Source organism: Belonocnema kinseyi, chromosome 8 (assembly GCF_010883055.1).
Source record: "Belonocnema kinseyi isolate 2016_QV_RU_SX_M_011 chromosome 8, B_treatae_v1, whole genome shotgun sequence".
In the NCBI taxonomy this organism is placed as follows: domain Eukaryota; kingdom Metazoa; phylum Arthropoda; class Insecta; order Hymenoptera; family Cynipidae; genus Belonocnema; species Belonocnema kinseyi.
Window position 1 is genome coordinate 75,008,046 of NC_046664.1, and position 16,554 is coordinate 75,024,599.

At 21.7% G+C, this 16,554-nt stretch overlaps 1 protein-coding gene across 1 annotated transcript in view; it reads right to left on the reverse strand.

The window, feature by feature from the left end:
* The window catches only part of LOC117178282 (rotatin), a 126,931-nt gene that overhangs the window by 89,402 nt on the left and 20,975 nt on the right, over positions 1-16,554 (reverse strand). Inside the window, exons 6-9 of the mRNA XM_033369642.1 lie at positions 13,630-13,788; positions 13,448-13,552; positions 9,909-10,430; positions 3,592-3,812 (exon numbers count right to left, since the gene is read on the reverse strand). Coding sequence (XP_033225533.1) covers positions 3,592-3,812; positions 9,909-10,430; positions 13,448-13,552; positions 13,630-13,788 — 1,007 coding nt within the window. The remainder of the gene's footprint in view (positions 1-3,591; positions 3,813-9,908; positions 10,431-13,447; positions 13,553-13,629; positions 13,789-16,554) is intronic.

Genomic DNA, 16,554 nt, shown 5'->3' on the forward strand with positions numbered 1-16,554 from the left:
TCAACAAAAGTGAAATACCTTAATTTTCAGTTAGTAAAATAAATTTTGAAACAACAAAAAAAAACAAATTTTTTATCAAAATAATTAAATTTTCAACCATAGAAATTCATTTATAAACAAAAAAATGAAGTTTCAACTCACAAGAGTACTTTTCTATAAAAAAAAGCCGGATTTTCAACAAATAGTTCAATGTTCACCAAAAATAGATACATTTTCAACTGAAATAGAATAATTAAGTTTTCAATAAAAACCTTAGTTTTCAACCAAAAAAATCAATTTTCAACCAATAAGATGAAGTTTCAACCAAAATTAACGAATTTTTAACGAAGTACATGAATTTTCAACCAAATATTTGAATTTTACAGGAATTTTCCACCTAGAAGAGGAATTAGTCGCTAATAAGCTTAAATATTCTCAAAAAAATCGAATTTTCAATAACTAAATAAATTATTTTTTTAACAAAGTAATTCCACTTTCAACTAAATAGTTGCATTTTGAAGCAAAAAGGATGAATTCTCAACGAAAAACGTGTTATTTGATATTTCAACCAAAACGGTTTTTAATTTTATACCAAAAATAGTTGAATGCAACCCCTAAAGTTTCTTTAAAAAAAAATCCTATTTCACCTGCATCTATTTTATACATTTTCTTTTTATACATTTATACATTTTATACATGAAAAATAGCAAATTCTCATTATTTTTTTAGAAAAAAAATTTGTTTTAAAATTCTTCTTTTTGATTGAAAATAAGAATTTTTAGGAGAATATTTGAGCTTCTTGGTGACTTATTCATCTTTTAGGTTGAAAATTTCTGTAGAAATTCAAATATTTGTTTACAAATTCATGCAATTTGTTAGAAATTCGTTTATTTTTGTAGAAAATTCATCTTATTAGTAATATTTGCTTGAAAACTGATCTTTTTGGTCGAAAATTAGTTTTTTCTTATTTAGAATTAATTTTTTAATTTGAAAATGTAACTGCTCCATTTTTGTCGAAAATTTATCTTTTTTTTTGTAGAAATTTAATCTTCTTGGTAGAAAATTAAATTTTTTCCTGAAAACTTCATTATTCTATTTTAGTAGAAAATTTAGCTGCTTTAGGTGAAAATTTAACTATTTGTTGAAAATTTGTTTCTTTTTTGGTTAAAAATGTATTTTACTGACTGAAACTTTAGCAATTTCAATGTTGTTAAAAAATGTACCTTTTTAGTTGAAAATGCAATGTATTTGATTAAAAATATAACTTTTTTAGTTGAAGATTTATCAGTTTAGTTGCAAATTCACTTTAACTATTCCATTCTTTGTGGAAAATTTACCTTTTTTGATAGAAATGTAATTTTTTTCTGTAAAAAAATTTCCTATTTTGTAGACAATTTAACTATTCTATTTTTGGTTATGAATTAATTTCTTTGGCTGAAAATAAGTTTCTTTTTAATTAGAACATAATTTATTTAACTGCTAATTATAAAATTTTGAAAAGAATAAAAATGCTTTAAAATTTGAAGATTTTCGAAAATTCATAATATAATTTAATGAATTTTGTTTGAAAATATATATTTTCAATTAAAAATTAGTTAATTTGGCTGAAAACTTTTTTTTTGTTTATTTAAAATTTACTTTCTAACTGCAAATTGAAATATTCTAGTTTTGGTTTGTAAATTTATTTTTTTTAGTTGAAAATTTATATATTTTATTGAAATTGTTTTTTTTTCATAGAAAATTAATCTTTTGAATTTAAAATTGAATTCTTTGCTTGAGAAATATTGTTTAAATCTTTTTCATTTATTTGAAATTATTAAAACATTTAGAATCTTTTTAAATTTTTATGAAATCTTTTGTGTTAGTTTGAAGTCATCGAAATCTTTTGAAATCTTCTCAAATTGGTTAAAACATTTTGATCTGAAACTATTTTTGAAACCTTTGAATTATAAAACTGATAATTGAACTGATAATAAACTGATAATTGCTGAAATTGTGGAGAATTTAAGAGGTTTTAAGCATTAAAAATCCCCTAAAATCATTCAAATCCTCGAAAATTTTAGAAAAATTCCATTCGAATCTCTTAAAATATGTTAAAAACTTATAGGTCCTCTAAATTATTGCACATTTCCTGAAATTTTAGAAAATTCATTCAAATCTTAAGAAAAATTTTATAATCCCTAATAATCATTCAAATATTTTTTAAAATCCTGTAAATTTCTAAACTTCCCAGAAATCTTTGAAAATCCCCGCAAATTTATGAACTCTATTTGAAATTCTTTAAAAGTTTTTAAAGCTCTTAAAAATTCCTTGGAATTAAAAAAATATATAAAATCCCTTTAAATTATTTTTATCTGTTGAAGATACCTTGGAATATTTTTAAGTATCCTAAAATATTTGAAATTTCTTTAAATGATTGTAATTCAATAAAAATTCATTAGAATCTATAAAAAAATTTGAAATTCCTAAATTATTGTTAATAAATTCTTTGAATTACATAAAAATATTACAAAATCCCGCGAAATTAAAGAAAACTCGATAAAATTTCCTGAAGGCAAAATCTTTTAAAATTTCTTAAATTATTTAAAATCGTTTCAAATTTTCTTTAATTTCTTGGAACATTTTAAATATCTTGAAAATTCTATAGAATTTTTAAAAATATCCTAAATATTTCAAATCTTTTAAAATCCCTTGAAACTTTTTAAAGCTCTTGAAAATTCCTGGGAATTTTTTTAAATATCGTGAAAAAGTTTAAACCTCTTAAAATTATTGAAATTTATTTTGAACTTCCTAGCAGATTTTTAAAACATTCTCAAGTCTTTAAAAATCCCTTGGAATACATTCAAATAATATTTATCTTTTAAAAATTCCTTGGAATATTTTAAAATGCCACACAATATTTTAAATCCTTTGAATCCCATTAAATTACAGAAATTTATTGAAAAATCTTTTGAATCTTTTAAAATACCCTGGAATATTTAAAATCTTTTGAAATCCCTTTAAATTGCTTCCATCTCTTGAAGATGCTTTGGAATATTTTTATATATCCCGACATATTTTAAATCCTTTGAAATTCCTTTAAATTATTGAAACGAATAGAAAATTCAATGAAAAATTAAAAAACACCACGAGACTTTTAAAATCCTTTTTGTACCTCTTAAAATGATTGAAATTCAATAAAAAATCATTGAAATCTTTAAAAATATTCTCAAATCTTTAAAATTAATTAAAATCTTAGGCAGTACCTAGAAATATTTAAAAATATTTCAAATTCCTTAAATTATTGTTAATAAATTCTTTGAAATACATTAAAATATTATAAAATCCCGCGAAATTTAAGGAAATTCGATAATATTTCCTGAAGGTGAGATCATTTAAAATTTCTGAATTTATTTAAAATCGTTTCAAATTTTTTTTTAATTTCTTGAAACTTTTTAAAGATCTTGATAGAATTTTGAAAAATATTTCAAATCTTTTGAAGTCCCTTGCACCTTTTTAAAGCTCTTGAAAATTCATTAGAAGTTTTCAAAATACCCTAAAATTATTCAAATTATTTCGGCCATCATGCTCTGGACAATAGATTTAATTTATATAAATATTCAATTTACTTACTCAGGCAAATGTTGTAAAAAATTAACAATCTTTTTAACAACTCTCACATTTTTATGATACGAGAGACTTAGTTTCGATGCGTAGATTGTATTTAAAGTTTCCAAATGGGACTCTTCTGGTGAACTTTTTAACAATAGCATTGCGGCTTTCATTGATTTCGCTATCGTCCGCGTTTCGTCCAATAATTTAATGCAATCAATCTCCTCATTCCCGGAAAATTGCTGTAAAAAATGTTTTTAAATTAAACTAAAATTTTATAAAATATTTTAAAATATGTAACGTACATTTTAAAAGAAAGTTAACGTCTAAAAATTTTACTTTTGCTGAATTATTTTTGCAAAAAAGTAACTATCGTTACTATTTTAGTTCCTTTTGTATTTTGGAAATACTAAAATCATCAATCGCATTTTACATCCAATGCGAAAAAATCTAGATACTTTAAAAAAATAATTTTACTTTACAGGAATTTATTAAATTATAGGAAAACATCAATTCAGTTTAAAAGATAATTACAACTTTTTCAACTTTAAAAGATTAAAAAATATTTTCTGAATATTTGAAAATCTTTTCAAATGTTAAAGTGTTTTTATTCTCTTCAAATCTTCTAACATTCCTAAATATCTTTTAAACTGACTTGAAGAGTCTCAATTTTTTTAGATTCTCAAAAATTAAAAAAATATGCACTAAAATCTTCCAGATTTTTTCGGAATGATTTTGGACTTTTTTTCAAAGGTTTTTAAATATTCTCTTAGAATTATTTTTTCGATATATATTATTAAACTTTTTCCAAGAATCTTCAGAAAAAATTTGTATTATTTAAACCTTTCAAAATCATTTTAAAAAACTTCAAAACTTTATTTCGAAATCTTCGAAAATCTATTTTTTTTTTAATTGTTTGAAACTATTAGATTTTAAATTATTTCAATTTTTTTCAAAACTTCTAAATATCTTTTTAAATTATGCGAATTTTTCCTAAAATTTTTCAAAAATCCTGTAAAATTCAAAATATTGCCTTACATATTCAGTAAAGACGATTTTTCAAAAAAATACATGAATTTTCAACTGAAAAAGATGAATTTTTAATAGAAACTTTAATAAGTAAATTATCAGTCTAAAAAATCATTTTTCATCTAGAGATAATTTTTAACTAAAATGATGAAATATTGAACTAGTATCAATTTTCAGTTGAGAAGATTAATTTCCAAAAAAGAAACGAATTAATTAACAAAATTTCAATAAAATATTTAAATGCTACTCTAAAACAGATTCATTTTCCATCAAAGAGTTAAATTTTATGTAAAACTGTAGAATCTTCAAGCCAAAAACACGATTTTTCTATGAAACAGTTGAATTTTCAACAAAACAGTTTAATTTAAAGTTTAAAAAATTAATTTTTCTAAAAAAAAACACACAAAGCTTCACTAAGATTATTAAGTTTTCAACCAAAGAGATGAATTTCCAATAAAATAGCGGAATTTTTCACTAAAATGATAAATCTTCAAATTGAATAGTTCAATTTTGGAAAAAAATATCAATTTTCAACGAATAAGATTAATTTTCACTGGATTAGTTAAATTTTCAGTTAAAAAATTAATTTTTAACTTAAAAAACGGACTTTTAATCAAATAGTTAAATTTTGTACCAACAGAGATACATTTTCGATTAAAATGATAAATCTTTAACTAGAATAGCATAATTTTTAACTAAAAAGATTAATTTTAGATCAAAAAGCTTAATTTTATACAAAAAAAAAAAGAAATTTTCAACTAAAAACGATCAAATTCTCGGTTAAAAAAAATTTATTTTCAACTACGAAGAAGCATTTTTAACTAAAACCAAAGAGATGAATCCCCAATAAAAAAACGGAAATTTTCACTAAAATGATGAATCTTCAAATTGAATAGATGAATTTTTGCAGAAAAAGATAAATTTTCTAACAAATAAAGACTGCGAAAGACATTAATTTTAAACTAAAAAAGATCAATTTTGACTCCAAAATGAAATGGGTGAATTCGTAGCTAAAAGAATTAATTTTCAGCTAAAGAGATTAATTTTTAATTAAAATAATAGAATCTTTAACTGGATTAGTTCAATTTTCAATTTAAAAAATTAATTTTTAACTTAAAAAACGGACTTTTAATAAAATAGTTAAATTTTCAACCAACATAGATAAATTTTCAAATAAAATGATAAATCTTTGAAAAAAAAGCAAAATTTTTGACCAAAAAGATTAATTTTAGATCAAAAAGCTTAATTTTGTACCAAAAAAGACAAATTTTCAACTAAAAACGATAAAATTTTAAGCAAAAACTGAATAGATAAATTCTCAGTCAAAAAAATTAATTCTCAACTAAAAAAAAAAAGCAGAGATGAATTATCAATTATTCTTAAATAAAGAATCTTCAACTGAAATACTAGAATTTTCAAAGAGAAAGATGAAATTTAGTCAAAACAGATATATTTTCTACCAAAAAAGACAAATTTCCAACAAAATAAATTAATTTTAGACTAAAAAAGGATCATTTTTGAACCAAAAATGAAATGGGTGAGTTTTAAACTAAAATAATGAAATATTTCACTAGATTGTTTAAACTTTTAGATACAAAAATTGGTTTTCAACCAAAAAAAAACGAATTTTCAAACAAGCAGTTCCATTTTCACCCGGAAACTTTAAAATTAATTAAATCTTTTGAAATCTTCTCAAATTTATTGAAACCTTATGAAATTGTTTTAAATCTTTTAAATCTGGTGTAACATAAGCTGTTTGAAATTTTTATAATTCTTTAAATTTTTTGAAATATTTGTAAAATATTTTGTAATCTTCTAAAACCCTTTGAAATCGTTTAAAATCTCTAACATATTTTGAAATCCTTGACATCTGGTATACTGTAATTTTCAAAAAGAAAAACAAAAATTTAAATTGCAAGGTTCTCGTGAGAAATTCAAGGAGATTTCTAGGTTTTGAAAGTTTAAAAAATTCTAACTTTTTATGATTTTCAAAGTCGTTTTCAAAATCATTTTAAAAAACTTCAAAAGTTTATATCGAAATCTTTAAAAATTCGTTTTTTTAAGTTGTTTGAAATCATTACATTTTTTATTATTTCAGAAAGTTTTTTAAAAACTTCTAAATGCCTTTTAAAATTATTCGATTTTTTCCTAAAATTTTTCAAATATCCTGTAAAATTCAAAATATTGCCTTAAATATTCAATAAAGACGATCTTCCAACAAAATACATGAATTTTCAACAAAAAAAGATAAATTTCGAAAAAAAATTTAATAGGTAATTTTTCAGTCTAAAACTAAAAATTTTCATGTCTGTTTCGGTTGAAAATACATCCTTTCTAGTTTAAAATTTGTTTTGGGAATGGTGGTCTACCATTTCGACACCTGATACCAAAAACTGGAACTACAAAAAGTAGGTACATTTTTAAAGATGTACATTAATTAATTTTATACTCACATCTGATTCAAATGCTCAATAATTTACACTTGTAAAATTACATTTTTTAATAAACTGAACACTTCTTAAATAAAAATTTTAATTATTTATATTTGAAATGGTTAAAAAATCCTTAAAATGCTTCCAAATTTTATTTGAAAATCTCGAAACATCTGCATGTTGTTTACATTTTTTTTCTTCAAATTTTTTATTATTTTTGCAATTATTTCAGAACTTCTAAACATCCCTTAAAATGAATCCAATTTTTTCTCATTTTTTTAAATTCTGCCAAATTAAATAAATTTCCTTAAAATCTTTCACATTCATTTTTGATAATTTCGTAAATCTTTATAAGTCTTTTTAAGTAATCACTCAAAATTATCTTTTCAAAATAAAAATTATTTTCAGTTTTTATAGGGAATATTTTTTAAGCTTCTGAAGCCATTCCAAATTCTTAAAAAGCTTTTAATTTTTTTATTCGAAATCTGCCAAAATCTATATTTTTTTCAAGTTAGGCCGTGGGCTATTTACACCGAAATTTTGTTACTAAATTGAATTAAGATTTTTTTTTAACTTTTAAATATTCCTTTAACTTCCTTGAATTTTCTAAAAATAATAACATGTGTTTAATGGTTATTTGTATATCGAAGTTCAAAAAGTTTACTTACCAATTAAATTTTGTAAAATAGAACAATTGAAATGTAACGTTCAAAATTTAATATTTAACTATAATTACTGATTTTAAATAAACAGTCAGATATTCCTAAATTTTATTATTTTTTTTCTTCATTAGAAAATTAGAACTTTTTGGAAAAATTCCCTGTTTCAATTAATAATTTAATTTTTTTCGAACATACCTCGTTTTAACACTAAACAATAATTTGGTTGAAAAAATTAAAGTTTCCATTGATAATTGTTATTTTCCTGGATAAATTCCAGTTCCAACTCAGAATCGGTTAAAAATTGAAAATTCCTTTTTCAAATGCGGAATTTAATACTTTTTGAAAATTTTGCGTTTCCAAAAGAAATTCGAATTTTTGTAAAATTCCCTGTTCCAGCTCGGAATTTATTTAAATTTTATCATTCACTGTTCCAAAAAGACTTATAATTCTTTTCGATTAATTCCAGTTCCAATTCAGAATTGGTTAAAATTTGAAAATTCTCTGCTTCAACTCAGAATTATAATTCTTTGGAAAAATTTCCTGTTCTATTTCAAAATTTTGTTCCTTTTCGAAAATTTTCAGTGCTAGCTCGGAATTTGTTAAAATTTGAAATTCCCGGTTATTATTCTGAATAAATTCTTGTTCCAATTATGAATTTGTAAAACATTGAAAAATCTCTGTTTAAATTCTGTTAAATTATTTTTATTTTAAATAGTTTAAAAATCCTTAAAATTATTCGAAATTCTATTTCAAGATCTTGAAAAAATCTACATGTTGTTTCGAATTTTTTAAAATTACAAAATATTATTAAAAGTTTTTCACAACTTCTAAATATCTATTAAAATTATTCGAATTTCAAATAATTAAAAAAATCATTTTCAATTTTCCTAGCAATCTTAAAAATTTACTCGATTTTTTCCAAGGATAATAGGCGTTCAATTGTTATTTATACAACAAAATTGAAGAAGTTAACTTAGAAATGAGATTTTTTTAAATAGAACAATTAAAATTGTAATTTTCAAAGCTTAATTTTTTTGTTCTGCTTTAATTATTTTATTTATAATTAATTATTTTAAATGTACAATCAGATATTTCTAAATATTAAGTAAATGTTCTTTTTTTAATTTAAAAATTAAAAATTACGTGGTTTAAAAATGGAATATTTTAGACTGAAATTTAATAAGAGCCTTTAATCATAAATATATAATTTAAAAGTTATTTAAAATTAAAAATAGTTTATAAAGTTTCAATAGGGCGTTTACATTTGCTTAAGACTGTCCAATTGAAACTGTTTAATTTTTAACGTTAATATCTGGAAGTTCTAAAATTGTGAACTGATGCCGAATCGATTTTTTCAATCAATTATTATTTATTTAAAAAATTTTAGCGTGCAATTCAAATTTAAAAATCATAATTTAATTCATACTGACAGTTGATCAAATAAAAATGTTTGTTATAAAAAATCTTCGATTTTAAACAGTTTTAATTTTTAATTGCTGAAGTCTTTGAAACTGCATTTTGAAATTCTTTTAATTCAAATACGCATTCTAAACTGAATGCTATCAAAAAAGATCACAATTTAACAGATTATTTTTAAAAAAACGGTTGAAATCTAAGTTGGACGGATTTTTTTTTCAAGAAATTTGTAAAATTCCCGGTCAAAAAATAAATTCCCGGTCATTTCCCGGTCCAGCAGCCACCCTACGATTGGAATTTAGATAAGAATTCTATCCAAACTTTTAGACAAGTTTTTATATAGTAAATACTCTATAACTAAATTGATAAAAATTTACTTTGAGTTCATTTTTGCTTTAAAATACGTCCATTCAAGTTTATAATTTTTGATAATCACAATAAATGGAACAAAGATTTTTTTTTTTATAAGAAAAAAAATATGTTTTTTTTTACCCTATTAGATGTAAATTCTAGCTAAACCCCTTTGTTAAAAAAACTAATTTTTAGTATCCAATAAATACTTTAAACTCCGCAACAAAAATCGTTAAAACACTTTTATGCGGAAATTAAAATTCATCCTTAAAATTGTACCTATTCTCCCTAGTTCAGATTTTTGTCACCAGGTGGCGAATCGCAGTTTAACCATTCCCAATATTCTGTTGAAAATTCAAAGTCCACTAAAAATTTTTCTGTTAGTTTAAGAATATTGTAAATATTCTAGAAGTGGAAGAACTGAATAAAGAAAAAGAAAAATCCATACCCTCGCATAATCTTGCAACAAGAGGTGCAACGCAGGATACATCAAATAAATCGGCGCGTCCATGCAGGCAACACAAATTGTAAGTTTCAGCTCCTTCGGTATGACTAAATCTGCCAATTCCAGCGGCACGATACTGCTCAATAGTTTTGTAACTATGCTAATGAGATGCAAATAAGTTATTCTGCAGTGATCTACACTGCTGTAACTTCCAAAATAGTCCGAAACTTCGCTCAGTAATTTCATCAATTCTTTGAGTTCTTCTTGTAACTTGAGAGCGACATCATCATTACAGAGCCAAATGTTCGGCATAATGCTCAATGTTAATAATTGCACGAGCTCGTAGCTATTATCGGTAATGTGTTTGTTTATTTTTAGAGGTCGCTTTGGATCATCAGGAAGACTCAGCAGGGAAAGAACTCTCATTAGAGAGTCGATACAGTAAGTTGGAATCAACATTTGTTGCAATTGTAAGACTGATTCGTCCAAATTGTCTATCACGCTGTGACTTCTATCACTCGTTCCCTAAAAAGTATTTTTTTTTTAAATTGTTATAGACTTCAGGGCTGGCCGTTTTATTAAAGGAAAAAATTTTATGATTTCCTCATTTTTAGGGTCATTTTAATTACAAGATTCGAAAGATTGAAGATTAACATTTTTTCATCTGAAATTATAAAAACTGAAACGCAAATTAAAAAACTCAAAGTGGATTTATTTTGAGTTTTAACCTCAAGCTGCAAAATAAAAAAATCTTTAAACTTTTGTAAATTGTACAGTTCAAAGATAAAAAAATATAAGCAAGAAACATTAAAAATTAAACGATTACTATTTTCTTTTCTAAACTGTACGCTTTTCAAATTAGAAGTTAAGTTGTTTCAATTTTCAATCGCTACAAATTAATAATTGTTCAATTGTTATGTATAAATCAACTTTTATTTATTCGTCAAAATTTGTCTTAAAAATGTGCTTTCAAAAGTGGGAAAAATCTACATTAAAAAATAAATAACTTTAGACTACTTTCTAATTCTAAATTATTTTTGAAATTCTTTAAAAACTTATAAATATTGTTAAAAAGATTAACATTTTTACTAAAAATTTGCTTAATCCTGCAAACTTCAAAAATTTGCTAAAAACATCTTGAAGATTCTTTTTTGAGAATTTTGGAAATCTTTTTTCGAAACCTTTCAAAATGCTTAAAAATCTCTTGGGAATCTTGATGAATTTTTTTGTTCCTTCGAAGCCTTTAAAAATGTTTGAAAAGTTTAAATATTTTTTGGTTTGAAATCTTAAAAAATCTACTTGTGAATTTTTTAGAGATCTTTTCAATTTTAAAATTATTTTTTTATCTTTTAAAATCTTTTAAACATATCTTAAATTTATTAGAATTTTTCATAAATTAATAATTGGTTAATTTTGATTTCTTTGTCAACTTTTTTTAAAAATATTCTTTTGTTCTCTTAAAAGTAATTAAAAAAATTATTATTTTATATTTTCCCACGATTCTTACAAAAATTTTGTTATTATCTTAAAACCTTTTGAAATCCTTATAAAGTTTCAAAATGTGTTTCTAGAAGTTGAAAAAATTTACATTTCTTTAACAAAATTTTGAACATATTCTAATTTTTAATTATTTTTGAAAATTTTTCAAAACTTCTAAATATTTTTAATATGATTCAAATTTTTCCTAAACTTTAAAAAAAATCCTGCAAAGCAAAAAATTTGTTTAATATCTTACAGAATCGTTTTTTACAATTTTCAAAATATTTTTAAATATTCTATTCAAATAATTGTTTTCAAATAAAAATTCACTTTCAATTTTTCTAGGAATCTCAATAACATTTTTTTATTCTTTCGAAATTATTCAACATTTTTCAGAATTTTTAAATATCTGTAAACGAATCGAATTTTTCCTAAACTTGATTAAAATCCTGCAAAATTAAAACATTTGCTTTAATATCTTGCAGATTCTTTTTTTTTTTTTTTGGCAATTTTGGAAATATTTTTAAATATTCTCTTCAAATTAATTTCAAAAAATAAAAAAATCATTACAAAATTTTCCCACAAATTATAAGAAATTGTTTTTATTATCCGGAGGTATTTAAAAATTCTTAAAATACAACAAAATTTTCTTTTCAAAATCTTCAAAAATTTATATTTTGTTTTACATTTTTAAAAATATTTTCAAATTTTTTATTTATTTTAGAATTGTTGCAGAACTTTTAAATATCTTGAAATGAATTTTTCTGAAGCTATTTAAAAATTTTTTTAATCTTTAAATTGCTTTAAAGCCTTTCAGATTCTTTTTTGACAATTTTCAAAATACTTAAAAATTTTTCGAAATATTTTGTAATGTTTTCTTAAAATTAATTTTTCAAAACAAAAATCTACACTGTGTTTTAAACTAGTTTTAAATATATTTCAAAAGCTTTGAATATCTTTTAAAATAATTCTAATTATTCCTAATTTTTTCTTATCATTAAAAAATATTTTAAAAAAAATGACTTTCAAATCTTCTAGATTCTTTTTTTATAATTTTGGGATTTATTTTAATACAAATTTTTTTTTTAAATTTTCGTTAAAAATTAATTAAAAATAATAATAAAAATCGTTAAAAAATTCCAGGAATCTTAAGAAACTTTTTAATCACCTTGAAAACTTTCAAAATCTTTAAAAAGCTTTCAATTTAATTTTGAAATCTTTAAGAAGCTTATAGTTTCTTTTTAATATTTTTTGATAATTTGTCAACATTTTTTAAAATCTTTTTAAATTATTCAAATTATTCCTAACATTTTTTTTCGTGAACAATTTTGGAATTTTTTTGATATCGTTTTAAATATTCTCTTTGAATTAGTTTTGCACAGTAAAAATTCTTTTAAGTTTTCCGACGAACATTACTAAGAAATTTGTTTATTCTCTTGAAACTTTCAAAAATTCATAACAACCTTTTAAATTTTTGGTTCAAAATTTTTAAGAATCTAAATTAAAAACTCGAATTTATTCTGAATGTATAAATTTTTAATTGTTATTTATAAATACAAAGTTTACACTCCTACTTAAAAATTATAATTTTTCAAGTTAAAAACAAATCAGTTTCGTATTGTTCAATTCCAAATATTCGATTTATAATGGCTTATTTTAAATAAACAGCCAAATATTGCTAAATATTTGTTTAATTTTCTTTTTTTTTTACATATATTTCGTAAAAAAATGTAATATTTTAAACTGAAACAATATTATGAATCTATAAATTGAAGTTATTATAAAGACCTAAATGCCAATCCAAATAAAATATTTTTAAAGTCAAAGCTATCAATTGAACTTAAAATTTAAGAAAAGTTCAAATTTCACCTACTTTAAAGTCCACTATATAATGTGATATAAAATTTTTTATTATTTCAAGTGATTCGATAAATTTTTCTTATAAAAATTTGCAAAATCCCGGGTAAAAAAATTAATTCAGTGTCATTTACTGGTTTCCCGATCCAGCGGCCACTCTCTATTTTTTGAAAAGATTTTTTTTTTTGATAAAGCTGCGAACTTACCGCTGATTGATAAACTTGATAATTGGCTTCTAAAAGACCTCCATCCGGACTGTCTCTATCTTCCGAGGAAGCGTAATTGTTACTCTCTAAATTCCTCGACAATTCCTGTAAATTTTTTTTTTTAATATTCAAATATATATTTAGTTACAGCAAAAATTTAAAAAATATATATAAATTTTTACCTTTTGTTTCTTATTTGCAACACATGGATCGCAATAATAATATATCCTAAACCTCAACGATCGCGTTAATTTATACAAGGCTTTCAGCACCATTAATATCACTTCTCTTGAATTGAGATCCGACTCATTATCTTGAGAATTCAGTAGAGTATGCAAAACCTAAATAATTAAATTTATTTCGCATATATTTGACTATTTTTAGTCGATAATAAATTAATTTAATTAATTCAGGGATCAGAGTGATTCAGGAGTTCAATTGGACGGAAAATAGGGGACTTTTTCTTCGAAAGGGGGATACAAAGAAAACATAGGACAGAAGAAAAAAATATTTATTTATAGTATTCATTCCTTATTTAGTTTTCCAACTTTATTTCATTCTATTTTCTCTCTTTGCAAAGATTTTGAATTTTTTAACTTTTAAAAATTTAAAGCAATTCAATTTCCAGCTTTTTTCAGCAATTTCCCCTTTTCCAGCTTTTATTGGATAAATATTTTTAAGATTTTTCATTTAAAAGAATATGAAAGTTTAAAAATTTAAAAATTTCTATTTAAAGAAACATCTATTTTTAACAGAAAAAATGTTTTTAATCGACATATTTATAGTTGATGAATGAACAGAAAATACTTTTTGATCATCCATTTTTAAATCAAATAATTTTGACAGTTTTTGTTTACAAAAATCATAACGTTGGCAAAGGGTGATTAATCAAATAAAAAATTCAAAATCTTAACAAAAAAGTATTTATATTATAATATATATAATCTTGTGTAATCTATTTTTTAAAACTATCTTTTACCTGAAACTAGAAAAGTTAATCTTACTGAAAATTCCTTAAAAATAGTTTTCTTGTCTTACCAATAACTTCTAATTTTAATTCATTATATCTTTTTTATTCTTTGGCAAATATTTTATATTTTACTCTACTTAAATTCTAAACTTTTCAAATGATTCAATTTAAAATAAATTATTTAACTTTCTTCCAATGCGAATTAAATATTTACAAAATTTCTTGTTATTATCTTTTTAAAAAAAGTTGTATTTTTAATTTGTATATTTTCAGACTGATTATACAAATATTTATTTTAAAAAATCTAGAACAGGGTTTAATCTTACAAAAAAATCCTTCCGTGTTTACTTTCCTAATTTTATTTTATTCTATCTTTTCTTATTTCTTTGTAAAGATTTTTAATTTTAGATTTTTTAATTATTTAACTTCAAAACAACTTCTAATTTTAATGGATTATATTTCTTTCATTTATAGTCAAAGAATTTATATTTTTTAAGTTCCGAATTCTCAAATGATTCAATTTTTTAAAAACTTAATTAATTTATTGTTTAAAATACGAATTTAAAATCTAAGAAATTTATTTCAAAAAAATTTATTTGTATTCTATTTTTGAGAAAAGTTTTCTTTTTATTTCATATCTTGTCAGATTAATCATAAAAATATTGATTTAAAAAAAATCTGTAACAGGGTTGATTCTTGCAAAAATTCCTTCCGTATTTACTTTCATAATTTTATTTTATTCTATCTTTTTTTTTATTTCTTGGTAAAGATTTTGAATTTTAGATTTTTTAATTATTTAATTTTCAAAATTATTATGTATTTCAATTTTTTCAATTATATATATATATTTTTTAATTATATAAAAAAACTTTATTAACAAAAGAATAAAATCTTCGAAAATAAATTTTTCAAATTGGGAAAGGGATAGAGTGATTACTCAAATAAAAACAATCTTTACAAAAAAATATTTATATGATATATAATATTGTTCAATCTATTTTTTTAAACTATCTTTTAGCTAAAACTAGAAAAGTTATTCTTACTAAAAATTCGTTAAGAGTAGTCTTCATGTTCTAACAATAACTTTTAATTCTAATTTATTATATTTTGTTTTATTCCTAGACAAAGATTTTATATTTTACATTCTTTAACTTCCAAACTTCTCAAATGATTCAATTTTTTAATAATTATTTTATTTATTTTTTAAAATACAAATTAAACATTTTTAAAATTTATTTCAAAAAATGTCTTTTCATTTTCTTTTCAAGAGAAGTTTTCTTTTTATTTCATATATTTTCAAATTAATCATAAAAATTTTGATTAAAAAAAAATGAGGAACAGGGTTTAATCTTAAAAAAGTTCCTTGAGTTCCTTTCCTAATTTTATTTGATTCTATCTTTTTTGCATTTCTTGGTAAAGATTTTGAATTTTAGATTTTTTAATTATTTATCTTCTAAAATTCTTATGTAATTCAATTTTTTAAAATTATATACATATATATTTTTTTAATTATATGAAAAAACTTTATTAAAAAAAGAATAAAAGAAAACATCTTCAAAATAAATTTTTCAAATTGGGAAAGGGATAGAGTGATTAATCAAATAAAAAATTTAAATCTTTACAAAAAAATATTTATTTTATGTATAATACTATTCACCCCATTCTTTTAAAATTATCTTTTAACTGAAACTGAAAAAGTTAATCTTACTGAAAGTTCCTTAAGAATAGTCTTATTTTCTTAGCATAAACTTCTAATTTTAATTTATTATATTTCTTTATTCCCAGACAAAAATGTTATATTTTATATTCTTCAACTTCCAAACTTCTCAAATGATTCATTTTTTCTTTAATTATATAATTTATTTTTGTAAATACGAATTAAAAATTTAAAAATTTATTTTTATTCTTTTTTTGAGAAAACTGTTCTTTTTATTTTATAGCTTTTCAGATAAATCTTAAAAATCTTTATTTTTCATAAATCTAGAAAAGGGGTTAATCTTAAAAGAGTTCTTTCGCAGCAGTCAGTCCGTATTTACTTTCCTAATTTTATTTTATTCTATCTTTTGGTTAAGATTTTAAAATTTAGATTTTTTACTCATTTAACATCTAAAATTCTTTTGTAATTCAATTCTTTTTA